Source organism: Gobius niger (genome assembly GCF_951799975.1).
Source record: "Gobius niger genome assembly, chromosome: 4".
Lineage (NCBI taxonomy): Eukaryota > Metazoa > Chordata > Actinopteri > Gobiiformes > Gobiidae > Gobius > Gobius niger.
The window spans coordinates 28,694,660-28,711,696 of record NC_136855.1 but is presented as its reverse complement, the minus strand read 5'-3'; the positions used below and the strand labels follow the sequence as shown (position 1 = coordinate 28,711,696).

General features: G+C 40.4%; 1 protein-coding gene across 1 annotated transcript; it reads left to right on the top strand.

Annotated features, from left to right (window-relative positions):
• The first annotated feature begins 4,823 nt into the window (after positions 1-4,823).
• Positions 4,824-16,720, top strand: sv2ba (synaptic vesicle glycoprotein 2Ba). The gene is made up of 13 exons (XM_079555907.1): positions 4,824-4,927; positions 7,608-8,265; positions 11,366-11,546; positions 13,152-13,303; positions 13,447-13,580; positions 14,124-14,213; positions 14,739-14,852; positions 14,924-15,012; positions 15,089-15,253; positions 15,321-15,454; positions 15,537-15,737; positions 15,810-15,969; positions 16,050-16,720. The coding sequence occupies exons 2-13, from the start codon at positions 7,773-7,775 to the stop codon at positions 16,231-16,233; spliced, it is 2,097 nt and encodes a 698-aa protein (XP_079412033.1). The 5' UTR covers positions 4,824-4,927; positions 7,608-7,772; the 3' UTR covers positions 16,234-16,720.
• Positions 16,721-17,037: the final 317 nt, after the last annotated feature.

The following is a 17,037-nucleotide window of genomic DNA, read 5'->3' as shown; positions in this document are numbered from 1 at the left end:
AGCCTTCCCTCCGACTCATGCAAACATCTGAGCCTTGAGCATTGTCTATCTACCCACCTGTACACCAGCCCGGCTTAGGTAATGGCAGGTGGTATAGAAAAGAGTCTCCATTGAGAGCCATGCTGAGCAGCACTTTAGACACATCATTATTGCTGCCTGGATAAGAGGGAGAAGGGGGAGAAGGGGTGACGTGTGGAGAATGTGCAAGCGGACGCGAGACTGCCAGAACATAGGCGAGACGGGGAAACAAGCATGGCACAAAAGAGTACATAGCTGCCTTTGTGCGGCTCTAAAAGGAGGTTTTGTAAGCTAGAGGACTTGCAGGATGGAAGTGGATGGAAGAGATAGCGCTCCAGAAGAGAAAAAAAAAGGAGGTCCAGCCAGAGTAAACACTTGGACAGCAAGACAAAAACACACAAGTTTGGAGAAGGGAGCGGGAGGCGTATCACTGGGTTGAAGTGGGTCGGAGTAGAGCATACAATTTGTCTCATGATTTACTGAAAAGAGCCTTAGTCCAACTGTCAACAGATTGTCTGGGTTTTAGATGTTCTGCACAGGGTACTTTTATCTTACAAACTGGAGAGATTAGCCTGAAATTAAAGGGGGGAATAAGTTCAAATTACATGAAGGGATATTTAATTGAACTAACTGTTTTTGTAATTTCACTATTGAAATCCTTACCGTAGCCCTTCAGTGCATATGACACACTTAGACAATTTTTTTGCTAAAAGATTGTTCCCAGCTTTATTTATATTGATAATTTTTGTGATGTTCCTTATCTGACACCGACAGGAAGTGACATAGCTGAAGGCAAACATTGCCGTGCCAACCATGTGTGTCAATGGGAAATGAGTGAGTCAAACTGCTATGGAAATTTACCTTTATCTATGTCACTTCAAATTCAAATACATATATTAGTCCTTTATAGTGCTTTTCCACTTTACAATTTTGCGCATTATTCATTTCATTCACTCCATATTCGGTGGTGGCAAGCTATGTTTGTAGCCACAGCTGCCTTGGGGTAACCTGAGGGGAGCGAGGCAGCCAGTCTCCCCCTCAACCACCACCACTTATTAGCACATCATTCATCCAGGCTACCTCTTATTCACCCACGGTCTCTGACTTATGAGACTATGTAATTGGAAATAATTTTGATAATACGCATATTAGGTAATACAATTCATTAAAAAAAACATTGTACATTTCCACTCCTTTCAGACTTCTTGGGTTTCCCTTCGCAATCCCTAATCTTTCTCCAAGACTGTAGATTTTGGCAGTACTTTTAGCATATATACTTTTCTTGTTTTTCATCGTGGCACTTATTAGTGGAAATGTCGGAAGCAAAAATGAAATGAATAAATAACGCTCGGGGAGAGTCGAACAAGGACCAATTTGTAATGTTCAAACAATTGGAACAAAGCGCTGCAGATCTTATGGGGTCATTATTTGTATCATCAACCAATTGATGCTTTAGGCAAATACTAAACCCTAAGCTGGCAGTCAACTACACAACAAAAATGATTAGAACTACAGGAAATAGAATGCAGTCGAGTGCATGGATACTGTTACAGTTTATTATACCTCTATTTTGAGTTTGTGGTCCTTGTGAGTGAAGTTACAATTATAGTGGCGTTGAAACATACACAGTAATAAGCCGTGTGTCCACTAGGTGTCCTCATGTGTGGCCATGCCTATCAGTAAATCCATGATCCCATCAGTTAGGATTTACTGCCTGTGTCCAAAGCAAATCACTGCGAAATCTGCATGTTTTTGCCAGTAGGCCCTATTTTCTTAACACAATATATATTTAGTTTTGTATCCATTATGGAAAAAAGTATTACTAGTTTAAATAATTAGGCTGCAATGACTGTTTAGTGTGAGCATTCACATAATTGTCTATGGCACATGTCTACTCTCGTGCACATGCGACAGCACGTCAGGTGACTTAAGCCGCGCTGTTTCATCCAATCAGAAGAGAGCCAATGTGAAGGTTGGGCCATGCTGTTTGTTGCCTCCTACACACCTCCACTCTCCACCTCCATTCACTAAAGCCCTGAAGATTAACTCCCTCAGATCTCCTATCTGTAATTACGAGCAAACAGGAGTAGCCCAGGCACACAGGCAGTATAAAGAGAACTGTGGATATGCTCTGTTGGGAAATAAACAGAGACCGGCTATTGTTGTTGCCGGCTCAGCATCTATGATTTCATCTCACTGAGGAGGCCTATGTAAAGACATTAGTACAGTGGCTCTAACTTGTAATCTAATTATGCTGTACGTACCTCAGCTATGAAACAAGAAAATTGACTTTAATATGGTCACGTAATAACTAATTTATGTTACCACACAGTTTCATGTTTTCCATGTTTCAATTAACTGCAATGCAATGGTATTAAAGAAACAAAAGACAGCTTTTGACACAGCCCAAAAGTACAAGCAAATAATAGCTGCAGCGGGACTTTGTTGTGTTTTTCTTCACCTTGTTAACTTGCAGCGCCCACAAAGATGTTCAAGCAGGTAACACACACAAACAACCCCATTGGCTCCAATTAGATGACACATGCAGAGAGTCTCTAAAGAAAGCTTGATAAAAGTTTAAACCAAGGAAAGAAAACATGTTTATTTGACTTCAGGATAAAAGTTGGGCTGAAAACCACAGTATTACAACAGTAGCTTTAAGGCTTTTGTTTGACGCTAAATCACCGCAGAAAGAGTGGGTTTATCACTCTTTCTTAAATGGTCCCCTGGAAGCCGTTCATTTTCTGGGTTGCATGATATGTCTGTGCTCAGCCGCCTGCGCCCCTCCTCCTGGGACAGGCCTCCACACACCATTAGTTGTAATCCTGCTATGTGCACCAAAGGATGAAGCTCTGAGACATGTCCCAGAATGGTGTATTAGCACGCAAACATTTGATCTCCCTCTGAGGATGGCTTCTGATCAAAGAAACCCACTCTCTGTAACCCTACACCATCTTTTTAAAGGAGCTCCATATTGGATATAATTTCTGGATTATTTCACTACGGGCCTTTCGAACGTCACAATGACATAACGATCAGGCAGACTTTGTGATTGGTGGATGCTATGCCTGAAAGGATGGGGGGCAAATGGGCGGTGCTTGAGGAGGAGTTAAACACAGACTGGTGCAGACACAGAGCATGGGGGCTAAATTTAGCCAATGGCTCTGCTGGGGTGGAGCTAATCCTCTTTGCACTCGAATTATCTGGCATTCGGATTAGAGAGCTTTACCTCTATGCAAGACATCTACTCTCTATAATGATGTCCCATAGCGGGATGAACCAAGTCCTGAGGTGAGGGGGGTGGGGAACTGTCAGGATGATTGACACTGGCAATGAAAGGGGGGAAAAGTTGTTGCCTCCATTTAATATTTTTTACAGCAGCAATTATTGTCACTGTAAACCCCCTTTGCCTATTGGTCCCAAAATATTAAAGTAGTCAAAAATTACAAAACAAGTGACTTTGCTTATTAAACATCAGTACTATAATTGCTTTCAATGAATAAATGCCAATGCAGTTACAATAGCAATGCTTGCACTTGTGTCCAATCCATCTACAAAAGCCCCATATTTCTGAATATAAAGCACAGAAATGATCTGTGTGGTGGGAGAGCTATCATTATCATCTCCAGCTCAAGGTGCCACTCAGACACATCCATAATCACATCTGCTCTGCTCCACACCCACAAATGTCTGCCCATTTATCTCAAGCGAGGAGGACACTTTCACACCTATTTTAGGACTATAAAGTCCTGAAGGGGTGATATTGTAGTTGTCCAGAGTCATATTTAAGGGCATTTCAAAAAAAAGGAAAAAAAACTCCTGTGATGTACAGTAACAAGGCATGGAGGGGGAGGTGTCATGTATCAAGCACCAAAAATATAATCCTTAATTTAGGCATTGACCACCTTGCACAGTAACTTTTAATATCTTATATATCCTATAAGGCAAAATTTCCCTATAACTAGACAGAAAATTAAGGTTATAAACGGTTTAAATAGCAATAAAAAACAGTTGATAAAGTTCCTACACATCTGCTTATGTTTACAATGTCAAATTACAGTACAGTGGTCATGTTACTTCTAGTTCTGACTATAACTATTGGTAAGATACATAAAAGTATTCTACTCAATTCAACTTTATTCCGTGCTCGTGGTCCATTATAAAATAAAATAAAAGACAATCAATGTCAGACTGATAACATGTCGCACTCCATGTTATATTTGTGAGGGACATTATTATTGCATTGCAGTTCAGTCTACACATGAAGCTGTACATCAAAGTTTGTAGTACGGCCTGCAAAATGTCAGGCATTGACAAACATTTCCTCAAAAGAAGACGCAAAGCATCATTATAGGCCACCTGCAGCAAATATTTCAAACCAGATAACAAGCAGTTGGTTGGAAAAAACAACAACTTCTTGATAATTCATACTTGCTGTGTGTGGAATAAACAGTACTGTATGAAGCATTTTCAAATCTCTTGCCTGTGATTGAGGAGCAGATATTAGTCTCTGTAACAACAAGCATCTACTGGATAGAAACGGGAGAAAAAATATATTTTCTGCCTGTGACCTCTGACCTCACACTCAAGGGAACCGTTTCAGTTTTTTCCCCCATTACAGTCAGGCAAAAGTTAAAGTGTTAAAGTCAAGTGTAGTGGACAGGACTGTACCATCAGATGTGCAGGATGGGGGAGAGAGTCCAGAGAGGTTTCCTGTTGGGATGAGCCTGCGAGGGAGGGGTGGTTGTGTGTGGGGGGGATCGTGAGGTTGCTAATCCCCTAGCCTTGGCTACTGCCTGGCCTTAGGATAAACTGACATGTAGACTACTGCTACTCGGACTTCAGCTATTTTAACTTACTTTTATTCAATCCGCAAAGCTTTTTTGTGCAGAGGGGAATGCCAAGTCTGGTAAGCAACTTGATTTATTGGAAATTTATTCAAGATGGTGTGTTTGATTTGATGTTTTGCAGAAAGAACAAAGTGAAAGATCACACTGAAAAGAGCTATCTCCAAAGTGTTTACGCTTGACCAACAACAGTACATATTTTTACCATTAAAATGTCCATAAATCTGATATCCATCATATCTTGTTCTGACTGTTTCTGTAATTTGGCAAACAGAATCTGAAATTCAGCTGCTGCCAAGTTTCCATGTATTATATCTGTCAAAATATTTTGCTACTTGTCATGGTGAAGTGCGCTTCATGCCACATTTGTGAAATTGTTCATTATTTACTGTCTTTCTTTAGGATTTGTTGCTCTCCCTTGGTAGACATGGAATTTAAATGATTCTGTGGTGTTTCAGTAATGAAAAAGGCAAAATAAAATGCTACATATTGTTTTCTATGAATTGCAAACGAACATAGAGGGTTAGTAAACAGGGAACTATTCCAGAAAACACACAGGATTGTCTTCTGACCTCCTAAGGTCATGAAGGAGCTCAGGTTAGAATGACCTTATTGCTTTGACAGCTGTGGTGTGATTCAAATTGCCATAGTATTATCAAACTGATTTAAAAAGAATTGCTATTTGCGGATTCTTAGCTTTGTATTTAGTCGAGTACAATGTGGTCTGTGTCTCATCTGAAATCTATGGATCTAAGACTTGCTGTATCTTATGACACCTGTTTGTTCAGTATCAATTTTAGATAACACAGGCTTTTGCATTCTGCATACAACAGTATTACAGCATAAAGGAAATGCAACACGGCATACACATATATCCAAATTTGATCAACTTTCAACATAAGAATGGGTCATTAATGCAAGCCCACCTCAATCATATCATTTAAAGCTGCTTTCAAAAACATAACTTAACTTTATTAACTTGAGATAAATAGTTTTGAGACACTACCCACTATTTATATCCAAAAATATAAAGAAAGTCGGCCATTAAGGCAAAAATGAAGGATATTTCCAAAAAGGTCATTTACTCCGGGCTGTAGATTGTGTTTGCATATTTAGCAGCTCTTTTCTGTGCAGCATTACCATAAGAATAGCACAGCACACATAGAGCCCATAGTTTGTGCAGAATGAAGTGCGTTGGCAAAGACAACAGTCAAACTAATGAATGGTCCGCATGCCAAAAGGTCACTTGATGAAATTGAAATTGCTTTTTTGTAGACTAAATTACTTCCCCGCTTCCCGTGCGACCTCTGACATGCATTGATTTTTGAGATTCAAAGCAGGCGGTTTGACTTTTTAACACCCGTGATGATTTATCCTATAAAGGCTAAAGATGGCTTGATATTTTTGAACTTCTCTAATGGATGCATTTATTCACAGAGGGAAGGGATGAGGCACAGAGGAGGCGTGATGTGCCGACTATTATGTAAGCCGCAGCTGTGTTAGTGCAACTGCTGGATCAGAAAATGACCTCGACGCAACCTCTGTCCACTAAACATATATCTCTGGAACAGCTGACCTGGAATAACATGTCCTGGCCAGAAATACGGGAATATCAATCACAGCGGGAGACAATATGCCGGAGAAAGTTTCCAAAAGTACGAAAATACGCTGTGATGTAATTTCTGCCCATAATCCGCAGAGCCACCTCCATGACTTTCATCATCCGACAATGGTGTAAAGCAACAAGCACAAAATGAAAAAATCTGCCGTTTTAATCTGGATTAAAATATTGGACATGCAGGCTCTAAACCGGAAGAAACCAAAGCGCATTCAAGAGAGCAAATTCAATATGTCATATGTACATGAATGTTTTCCTTCAGCCAAATCCAGGCAATGTATTTCACTATAGAGAATCTTTAAGTCCATTCTGTTGTGACAGCAGTGGGTTTAATGTGGACAAAAAGCACATTTAAGATGCAATATTCATTTGAGGTTCCAAAAAAACTCAACAAATAGCAATCCTTGTAATAGAGACCTTTTGTTATATTGAAAACTGTGCAAATGGAATTAAAAAAAATTACAGAAGGATGAATGAGGAAGCTATTCACTGTGTGGACAGATCAAAATGGCGCCAGTGCATGCGAGTGTGGAGGCAATGAGATTATCTGTGAGGAAGGACACAGCCAGCAAGAGGGACTGGGAAGCTCTGTCTGTTCTTATTTTTGTATAAAATATTCAGATTTGAGGCAAGCAAAAAAGCCCACTTTAAATTGTACCAAGCCATTGTTTTGAAGAGTGAAAGAACTTTAGATAATTTAATGTAATCTATTCTGTCGAGACGAGTACAGAAAGATGGGGCTTACTTGCAAAATAATAATAAAAACCAACAAGGAAAAGCCTCAGCTTTATAATACAATGTTTGCTTGATTGACGTATGTATTTTGTCTGGCTCTTATCACAAAATAACACACAATGCAGCTGTAATATTGAGATTACAATCATTGCAAGCTACTTCAGAGTATAGTTCAAATGTTTTCATTTAGCCCCCTTTGCATTGAGCTAAGGGTACTACTTCTCTAACTGTGTTTTGAAATGATAAAGCAGAGAAACCCTTTGGGGATGGAGAGTGAGACACCATTCAGCAGGTCACAGCAAGTCCCTAAGGGATCTGTTGCATAGCAATCTGTACATTTCACTCCGTTGTTCTGCAGACAAATAAACTCTCATCTAATTGTATTACAGGTACAGCATGCATCTCTGTGCCCATCAAGGACGGTAGGACAACTTTCTGGATTTTAATTCCAGCACAAAAATCCAAACTCTTGGCGACGATTATGCCATTATAGCTGCCAATTTTCTTCAGTAAACCAGAACTCACTGCCGCTCCCTTGAGAACTGCACTGAACCATGGAAGACCCGTATCAAAACAACGTCAACCAGCAATACACAGAGGGTGGCGGCGGCGAATACACCTACACGCAACAAGAAGGTGGCGTTGTGGGTCAAGATGGCTACCCCTGCCAGACGGACTACCCACCTCAGGAAGAGGACGCCCGCAGTGATGCCACAGAGGGTGCAGACGACGATGAGCAGATGTATGAGGGAGAGTACCAGGGGATCCCGCACCCTGATGAGATTAAGGAGGCCAGGAGGGCAGCCAGGATAGAGGCCCGTAGGAAAGCCCGTCAGGCTCAGCAGGAGGAGGCGGAGGAGGAGAGCCTGCCAGAGCAGTATGAAAACATCATGGAGGACTGTGGGCACGGGCGCTTCCAGTGGATGCTCTTTGTAGTCCTGGGGCTGGCGCTGATGGCAGACGGGGTGGACGGCTTTGTGGTGGGGTTCGTCATGCCCAGTGCAGAGAAGGACATGTGTATCTCCAACGCTGACAAAGGGTTGCTAGGTAAGTGGAGATAATAAAAAGCCATAAATTACATGAGTAAAAGTTGTCATTTGGGGCACGTTACTAGGGAGAGCACATACCATATACTTGAGAGTAGGGCTATGCCTGTGTTGCACTTAGCTGTCTCCACTGTGCCTGTCAATGAAAGGAAAAGTGCACAGAAACCGCCCTCATTCACACTGCATTCTATCGTTTATTTTTGGGATCAACGCTAATACAAAACAAAACAAAGTTCCAAACCAATATTACAAAACTTACCAGGTTTGCAAATAGCAGTCATCTGTCCAATAGCTGAAATCTTTACAGAGTGGAGGAACTCATCAGTGAAATGACTTGCCACTGTGCTTGGCTGGAGCAGAAATGGATCTTGATGGCGCGGGGCTCCAGACCACTGCCTTTGACTGAACTGCCACAAGGCCAATGGGTTCAATTAGCAACACTGTTACTAAGTTGGGGCCAAGATTCGGGGGTTCTATGATTTCAAGTTTTGACTTCAGATTTAGGAGGTTGTTAGATAGCTAATGAGTACATGGGTGGGCAGATCTTGAAAGTAAGGGTGGGCTGGTGTGGCCAAATAGATCGCAGCCAAGGCTTGATTTTTTTCTAATGATCCATGTACACTTAGAGGTAACTGAAGCTTGTTATCTTCCTGTCTCTCACTCAGAGCTATAGGAGGCTATAATAAAGGCATGTAGCTGTGTTTGAACATAGACTAAATCATGGTTCAAAGACGGATTCAATATCATTTTCTGATATTGGTCACCCTACTTCAAAGTGTTCTTGAGATATCTCTCTCTTTGTACTATATTTACATCTCCACTCTATCAACCTGACACATCCACTCCGTCCTAAATTTCACTTCCAGAAGCAAAGCACTAAAGTAATAAAATCTTTGAATGCAGCAAAGACTTAAAGGGAAATGTGCCTTGAAATACCCAGTCTTCTCTCTTACCCTCTGACAATGAAAGTACAAATCACTATCTTGCCCGGCTTCTTGTGTGGAGCAGTAGGCGATGAGGCGTATTGTGCCTCACTTATTTCATCTTAACAACAGGCCCCTGGGACGAGGGCGTTGCCAGGGATTGATGAAGAAGCCACTGTGGTGATTGCATTCAGTGTGTGTTCCCAGGGCTATAATGTGAAGCATGTTGCAGCAGTCAGAGAGCTCTGGCGGCCCGTAGCGCTCAGTGCAGGGCTGTCAGATAGGCTCTGGGCTTCTGACAGGTTGTAGGAGCACGGGGGAAGGAAGGCCCTGGTGAAAATGAAATCACAGTCTGTTTGTTCGGAGCAGGGTGGCGGCTCTGATCAGTGGTGGGGAATAGGAAGTAGATGCGCAGGATGATAAAATGACCCTGTTGTATTCTCACTCGAGTACTGTTCACCACATACAGTAGGTCTACAAGGAAAGGTATATGGAGTTTAAGATTACGCCTATCCAAAATGTTGACCTTTAATAAGGTCAGAGAAAGCGTCATAGATTGATTATAAGTCAGGGCCAGTGCCATATAACTGTTTAGTTGGGTTTTTATTGACCACTTACCCACGCCCTTAAATTTAGGTATATTTTACAATGACAATGAATTAAACAAACAAACATAAGTCACATTGGAAGCTTCTTGGCTTTGTATTTGCACAAACAATATATTTTTATACATAACACTATGATTGATTTATCTATTTTGTTTTATTTAGACATGATTTTCAGGTCGAAGCTAAGAGCTTATAAGAGCTTAAACAATGTTTGTTCATATTGCATTTTGAAATACAATAAATAATATCTATAATATCAGTATTGTGCTGTATTGTAATCAAATCACAGCATATTTTCTAATATTGCCAAACATTGTGTCATCTGGTGCAATAACATAAGGTAAGGTAAGGTGCTTTACTGCCATTACACAAGTGTTGAAAAAAATTGTGAGAATGACTGAAGGAATGAAATGAATAATGCCAAATGAAGGAGGAGAATGATTTGACCCACGGAGGGAAATGAAAAAAATATCTAATACTGCTGTAAACCTTTACTTTTGTGATTTTTAGGTAATGTATCAGAACAAAAACAACTACCCCTCCCTCTGCCTTTGCAGTGTTCAAGGACACTCCTCTAATCACAACTGTTTTTTGCTGCAGGGCTCGATTCCAGGCAACCAATTGCAAGGCCACTCTGTCAACCTATCAATGCACGTACAACGTGATATCTGAGCTGAGGCAAACACATCTAGCCCTGAGCCACAGCAGCGATGTAACACATTAGACTGGACGTCACTGTGCTTCTGTTGTTGAATGGGTAGTAAAGGCACACAGCTTGCCGTGTGTGTAGCCACTGGCCCAGCTTTTGGTCCGTCTGGTAATCCAAAGGGGAAGGTGCACTGCACACTATGGCTCCACGTGCCGTTAAGCCTCTTTGCATGGCCGTAATTGGGGCTATGTGTAGTAAAAACAGGCAGCAGGGAGGAAGTGTGGGTGGTTTGCCAGGTTAGAACAACACACTGGAGTTGAGCTGCTTGTCATTTAAGTTACCATCAGAAATGTGTGCACTTGTTGCATATTCTTGTTTGGAAATCTGTCTTCAACATACTGTGGAGGATGCAGGAAAGATGAAGGATATATTGAATATAAACAATCATCAAGGTACTTCAATTGCATAACATCGATTTTCAAGGTAATTTCAACCTAATCTGTGGTTCATGCAAAATTATCATACCATTTCTCCATCTTTTTCATTTTATACATAGGTAAAGGGAGCCCCCTAGTGGACGCTGGCGCAATAGTCAACACAATTTCAAATTCACTTCATTATTCCTCACCACAGTGTTACAATTAGGGCTGTGCAATTAAATGAAATTTGATCAAAATTGCAATCTCAACTTTGGCCAGTCTCAATTATCATCATGGGGTTTGCAATCATCAGGTCTACCAGTAATTCTGTGGCAGTAATAGCATCTGTAAAATGGAAGATTTTTGAGTAAAAGACACTGGAGTGGAAAACATTCATTTTGTGCTGAGGTCTATTTAAAAGTCGCTACAGTAAAAGGTATATTGAATTGTTGTAATGTTCAAAATAATAATAATCATTTTAAAATGACTTGTTTCTCTGCAGGTCTGCTGGTCTATGTGGCTATGATGGTTGGCGCACTGGTGTGGGGTGGTCTGTGTGACAAGATGGGTCGGAGGAAGTGCCTGATCTACGTCCTGTCCATCGACCTGGTCTTCTCCTTTCTCTCGTGTTTTGCCCAGAGCTACGGTTTCTTCGTCTTCTTTAGGTTCTGCTCGGGCTTTGGGTGAGGAAATAAAATATCACAATAAGTGCACAGCATCTAAAACAAGCTAATTTGCTTTTTAAAAACTTAAATTCAGTTTGGGGGGGGGGGGATGAAACTCGAATTAGTATATTGTGAAAAAGCTCATTTATTTCTGTAATACAACTTTAAATGTGAAACTAATATGTGATATAGACTCATGACAAAGTGACATATGTCAAGCCTTTATTTGTTTTAATTTTGATGATTTAGGCTTATAGCTCCAGCTTGTAAAAACCCCAAATTCAAAATTCAGAAGAATAGAATATTATGTGCAATCAATAAAAAAAAATATTTGAAAGGAACAGGCCACCGTTTTTCCATTCTGTGATATGTTCTTACCTGAGTTTAGATGAGTTGATACGTACCTGTCCGGTCTTTGTGAGTGCCCATGGAAGAGTGCGGTAGCTTCCAACTTCACCTGCGTTTGGAGTTATAAGGATATGCTGGGAGAGGTCAAATGTTTTGTGCGTGACTGAGCGCACACACAAAGACCAGACAGGTACGCATCAACTCGTCTAAGCTATGTGCTTTGATACAGCACTTTGAGAACATCCAACTTCTTTTGCTATTACCATTATCAATGATGGTTTTCAGCACAACTGTCAAGTCAGAAGTCTTCCTCATGATGGTGAATTCTACTGAACCAGACGGAGAGACCATTTAAAGTCTCAGGGACCCTTTGCAGGTGTTTTGGATGAATTAGCTGATGAAAGGGAGACACTTTGAGCTACAATATAGTCAATTTTAACAACATTCTAATCTTCTGAGATTTTGAATTTGGGTTTTTTATAAGCTGTAAGCCAAAATCTTCATGCAAAGTGACATATAGCAAGCCTTTATTATGTAATAATTTTGATAATTATGGCTCACAGCTAGTAAAAACCACAAATAAAATAATACATTTTGAATACTTTGAAAATGGACTGTAAGCCATAATCATCAAAATTATAACAACAAGGGCTTGACATATGTCACATTGCAAGTAATGAGTCATCATATATCAGTTTCACATTTTTCACGTTATTCTAATTTTCCGAGTTTCACCTGTAAGCACAATCCCCATTATTCTAGTCACAAATCAGAATCATTTCCAACCAAAATATATATTGAGTAACAAGAAACAAGTTATTTTGGAATATTAGCAAGATCAAATTCCTTGAGCCGCAATTTTTTTTTTTTTTTCATTTGTATTAAAAGCCGCAAAATCCTTGTATGCGCCGTTTAAAAAGTCAATCAGTGTCTTTTGTGTAATAGATAGATAGATAGATAGATAGATAGATAGATAGATAGATAGATAGATAGATAGATAGATAGATAGATAGATAGATAGATAGATAGATAGATAGATAGATAGATAGATAGATAGATAGATAGATAGATAGATAGATAGATAGATAGATAGATAGATAGATAGATAGATAGATAGATAGATATTGAACTAACATTACAGTTAAAAGCATTATTTTTGTCTTGTCAGAGCTAGATAGGATCATACATGGCAACAAAGCTTGTGCAAACATTCTGTCATCTTGAACTACGGTGATAAGAACTAATATAAGATGTGTTTTATCTCCGATCCTGCAGCATCGGAGGGTCTATTCCCATTGTATACACCTACTTCACCGAGTTCCTGCAGATGGACAAGCGCGGAGAACATCTGAGCTGGCTCTGCATGTTCTGGATGCTGGGAGGCCTGTACGCTTCTTTCAGCGCCTGGGGCATCATCCCTCACTACGGTAATACTCAAACTAAGCACCAGCCAAAGGTGCTTGTTTTCTCCTGAGTGCATGTGCAATACAGAAGTGAAGTGTTGCTATGGTGTTTTTATGAATTAATTGATGGAACAGGATAAATGTAGATGATGTTTACTTGAAAACAGGCTGGGGATTTTCCCTCGGGTCGGAGTTCCAGATGCACAGTTGGAGATTGTTCATCCTGGTGTGTCTGTTCCCGGCTCTTGCTGCACTGGTCGGGGTGGTCTTTATGCCCGAGAGCCCCCGCTTCCTCCTCGAGGTCAGAGACACAGAACATGACTAGTGTATAGGATTACTGTTCATAGACACAACATTAGTTTTATATATGCAGTTAAAAATGTTAAGTCAATAGCCTCCTCAGTGTCACCCCACTGCTGTGTAAAATAGCATGGAGCTGCTAAGGCCTCACCAGATCCCCACCCACCCATGTTTCACATTGTCAGGCGTCCAATCACATGTGGTATTGTGTTTGCCTGTTACTAAAGAGGGTAACACTTTATTTACACGACCCTTGATACTTTGTACCTGCCACATTTAGTACAATGTAATGTTCTTTGTAATAATTTGTAATAACATGTATATATGTGTTAAATACACAATGGAATAATATGTATTTGTAGTTTGGAGGTACATTTAGTTTAACTTTAGTTAGGTACAATGTATCAAGGAAGTGTAAAATAGTGCTACCAAAAAGAGTTACACCACATCTGTATTTACTCAATAAATATCATACAATTTGGAACAGAATCTAGAATACAATTCACCGCAGAGTATACTGATGATGCATATTATGTGTGCGCAGAGTGCTCGGCATGACGAGGCATGGATGATTCTGCGCCAAGTTCATGACACTAACTGGAAAGCTAAGGGAGAGCCTGAAAAAGTCTTCACTGTAAGTCACTGACTGCTTTATATATTGTGATGTTAGTAAAAAAAATCTTTCTGTTATAACAACAGCAATCAGCAGAGCTTGAGCCGGTTTACAAACATGCACACGGCTGACTCGATATTAGTTTATGGTTTTGATGGATGCTGCATGCTTCACAGTGGACATTTTGAAAAGCCCAGTGTGCCACTATTAGCTCTAATGATAGTGCTGGTCATTCAGCTGTGCCATGGCACACACAACAGGTATTTTTCACAGCGGGCGTTTTGACATGTTGCAGTCGCTTAAATGAATCATATGAATTACTGCCTTCTATTCAAGTTTGCTCTGATACTATTACACCCACAAGCTCGCTGCTATGATCAATGTGATCTAGTGAAGGACTAGCGATAGTGCTTACCTGAGTAGTTTGTGAGATATTATTTTAAGTTGGAACAATTTATTCTTCAAACAAAATGTATATAAAACAATTGCATTTACTATACTCCAAAAAAAATAATGTTTAAAAATATTGCTTTTCTACTTTTAAAGGTGACTAACATCAAGACTCCTCAGACTCAGGAGGATGAGTTTATTGAGATCCAAAGTGACACAGGAACAGCCTTCCAGCGCTGGTCTGTGCGGCACGTGACCATGCTGCAGCAGGTGTGAAACAGCGCAGACAGTTCACTGTCCTCTTAATAAAGTCAATCCATCTGAACACATGTGTTCTTTAGGTCATGGCCAACATCATGTCCCTGTCGGCTCCTGAGCTCAGACTGCAGGGCCTCTTCCTCGTCATTGTGTGGTTCTGTATGGCTTTCAGGTATTGTTACTCTGTTTAGCTTTGGCTTTGAGTACACAGATGCAAAGCACTTATATTATGTGTTTTTTGTGTGAAGCTACCATGGCCTGGGGGTGTGGTTCCCTGATATGATCAAGTACATGCAGTATGAGGAGTATGAGTCCAAAGTGAAGGTTTTCCACAGAGAACGTGTGGAGCGCTTTCACTTTAACTTCTCTCTGGTTAACCAAGTGCACCGGGAAGGAGAGTACATTCATGACAAGTAGGTATAAAGAGAAATACTATTTTTATATCAAACTGCCTTTCGAATAATATCATTTTTCATACAGGTTTGCAAATATTGAAATTAAATCAGTGCAGTTTAGGGACTCCTTGTTTGAGAACTGCTATTTTGAAGACGTAAAGTCAACAAACACCTTCTTTGAAAACTGCACCATTAAAAACACAGTGTTCTACAACACAGGTATAGCATTAAAGGCATCATGTGACTTCATTTCTGCAAAGTTTTCTGATACACTATTCTCATCACTGCACCCTGTTTTCAGACCTGTGGAAGGAGAAGTTTAAAGACTGTCGAATGGAGAACACTACTTTTCTCCATCCAAAGAAAGGCTGCCATCTCAATTTTCTGGAGGAGAATGACATTGTCATCTATATGGTCAGCTTCCTGGGAAGTTTGGCGGTGTTGCCTGGCAACATCATATCAGCACTGTTCATGGACAAGATTGGAAGGATCCGAATAATAGGTGAGCGGAGCTTAAGGGAAGGTTATCATCTATTCAATGTAATCAGGTCTGACTCCACGTGTTTGTCTCCAGGTGGTTCTATGCTGGCGTCATCAGCCTGCACCTTCCTCCTGCTGCTGAGCTTCAGTCAGGGGGCGGTAATATGTTGGCAGTGTCTGTTCTATGGAGTCAGTGTAGCAGCATGGAACGGACTACAAGTTATTTCTGTAGAGCTATATCCTTCTGCAAAAAGGTAAAGACATGTTCCTCTGTTTGCTTTCAAACCAATATGATTCATTTTGGAATTCAATAATTGTACCTTTGTCTTTCCAGGGGAACAGCTTTTGGCATCCTGAATGGCATCTGTAAGTTTGCAGCCATCGTAGCCAGCTTCATCTTTGCAGCGTTCATTGGAGTCACTAAGATCATTCCCATCTTCATGGCCTTCTCTGCTCTTGTCTGTGGTGGTCTGGTGGCGCTCAAGCTGCCTGAAACACGTGAGAAAATCCTCTCGTAACATATTCAAGGAAAGCCAACTGGTGCAGCCGCAAGGCCCAAAACACTCAGTCAAACCATGTGAGTGTTGAAGGTGAAATTCTAAAGGATAATATATTTTTTAATTTGTCAAAGCCTGTTTGGTTGCCTACATGGACCCGTGGTTGCTCTATGTCCCGCCGTGAGCTCCACAGGCTGACTGCTTATGCTGTCACATCTCACTGTACATAGCATAACTAGTGTTGTCCCTCCCATACAGTTCAGTTACAGATTAGTTTACTTAGCTGTTTGAATGAGAAAATGGAAAGAATGCAGTCCGTGTTAAATCAGGATGGACATATTATCCTGTCACACACTTAAACAATGTGTTTGACAATCACAGTCTCATCTTTGCCATGACAAAATGTGACAAACTTCTATTTTTCTAAATAAAGAAAAAGAGTGATTAGGTGTTTTGATATGATGCTCTTTTTGGTGTTTTGCTAAATCTGTTATATCTTTTGGTAAGAATGTACGCTTGTGTGATTGACTATGTTATGAGTACTGTATGTTAATGATAGATAAGTGCTTGTACTGTCAAGGAGTTATTACATTGTAATTTTAACTTGAATGAGATCTTCATGTTTATGGATAGACATGAAAATGTGAATGGAATAAACAATGCCAGATCACACAACTAAATAAACATCTGCATAACAGTGTGTTTGGAAAAGAAGAAATGTCCACACAAGTTAAAACTGTTTACAGGGTTACTGTTGCATTTGGCTTACATGGAATTATAAACTAGAGGGAATAGTTTGCACTATGTGAATGAAAAAGAGATGTA

Coding starts and splice junctions, on each gene's coding strand:
- sv2ba (XM_079555907.1), top strand. CDS start 7,773: ATGGAAGACCCGTATCAAAACAACGTCAACCAGCAATACACAGAGGGT. Junction 13,304..13,446: donor GGGCATCATCCCTCACTACG/GTAATACTCAAA, acceptor ACTTGAAAACAG/GCTGGGGATTTTCCCTCGGG. Junction 14,853..14,923: donor ACGTGACCATGCTGCAGCAG/GTGTGAAACAGC, acceptor TGTGTTCTTTAG/GTCATGGCCAACATCATGTC.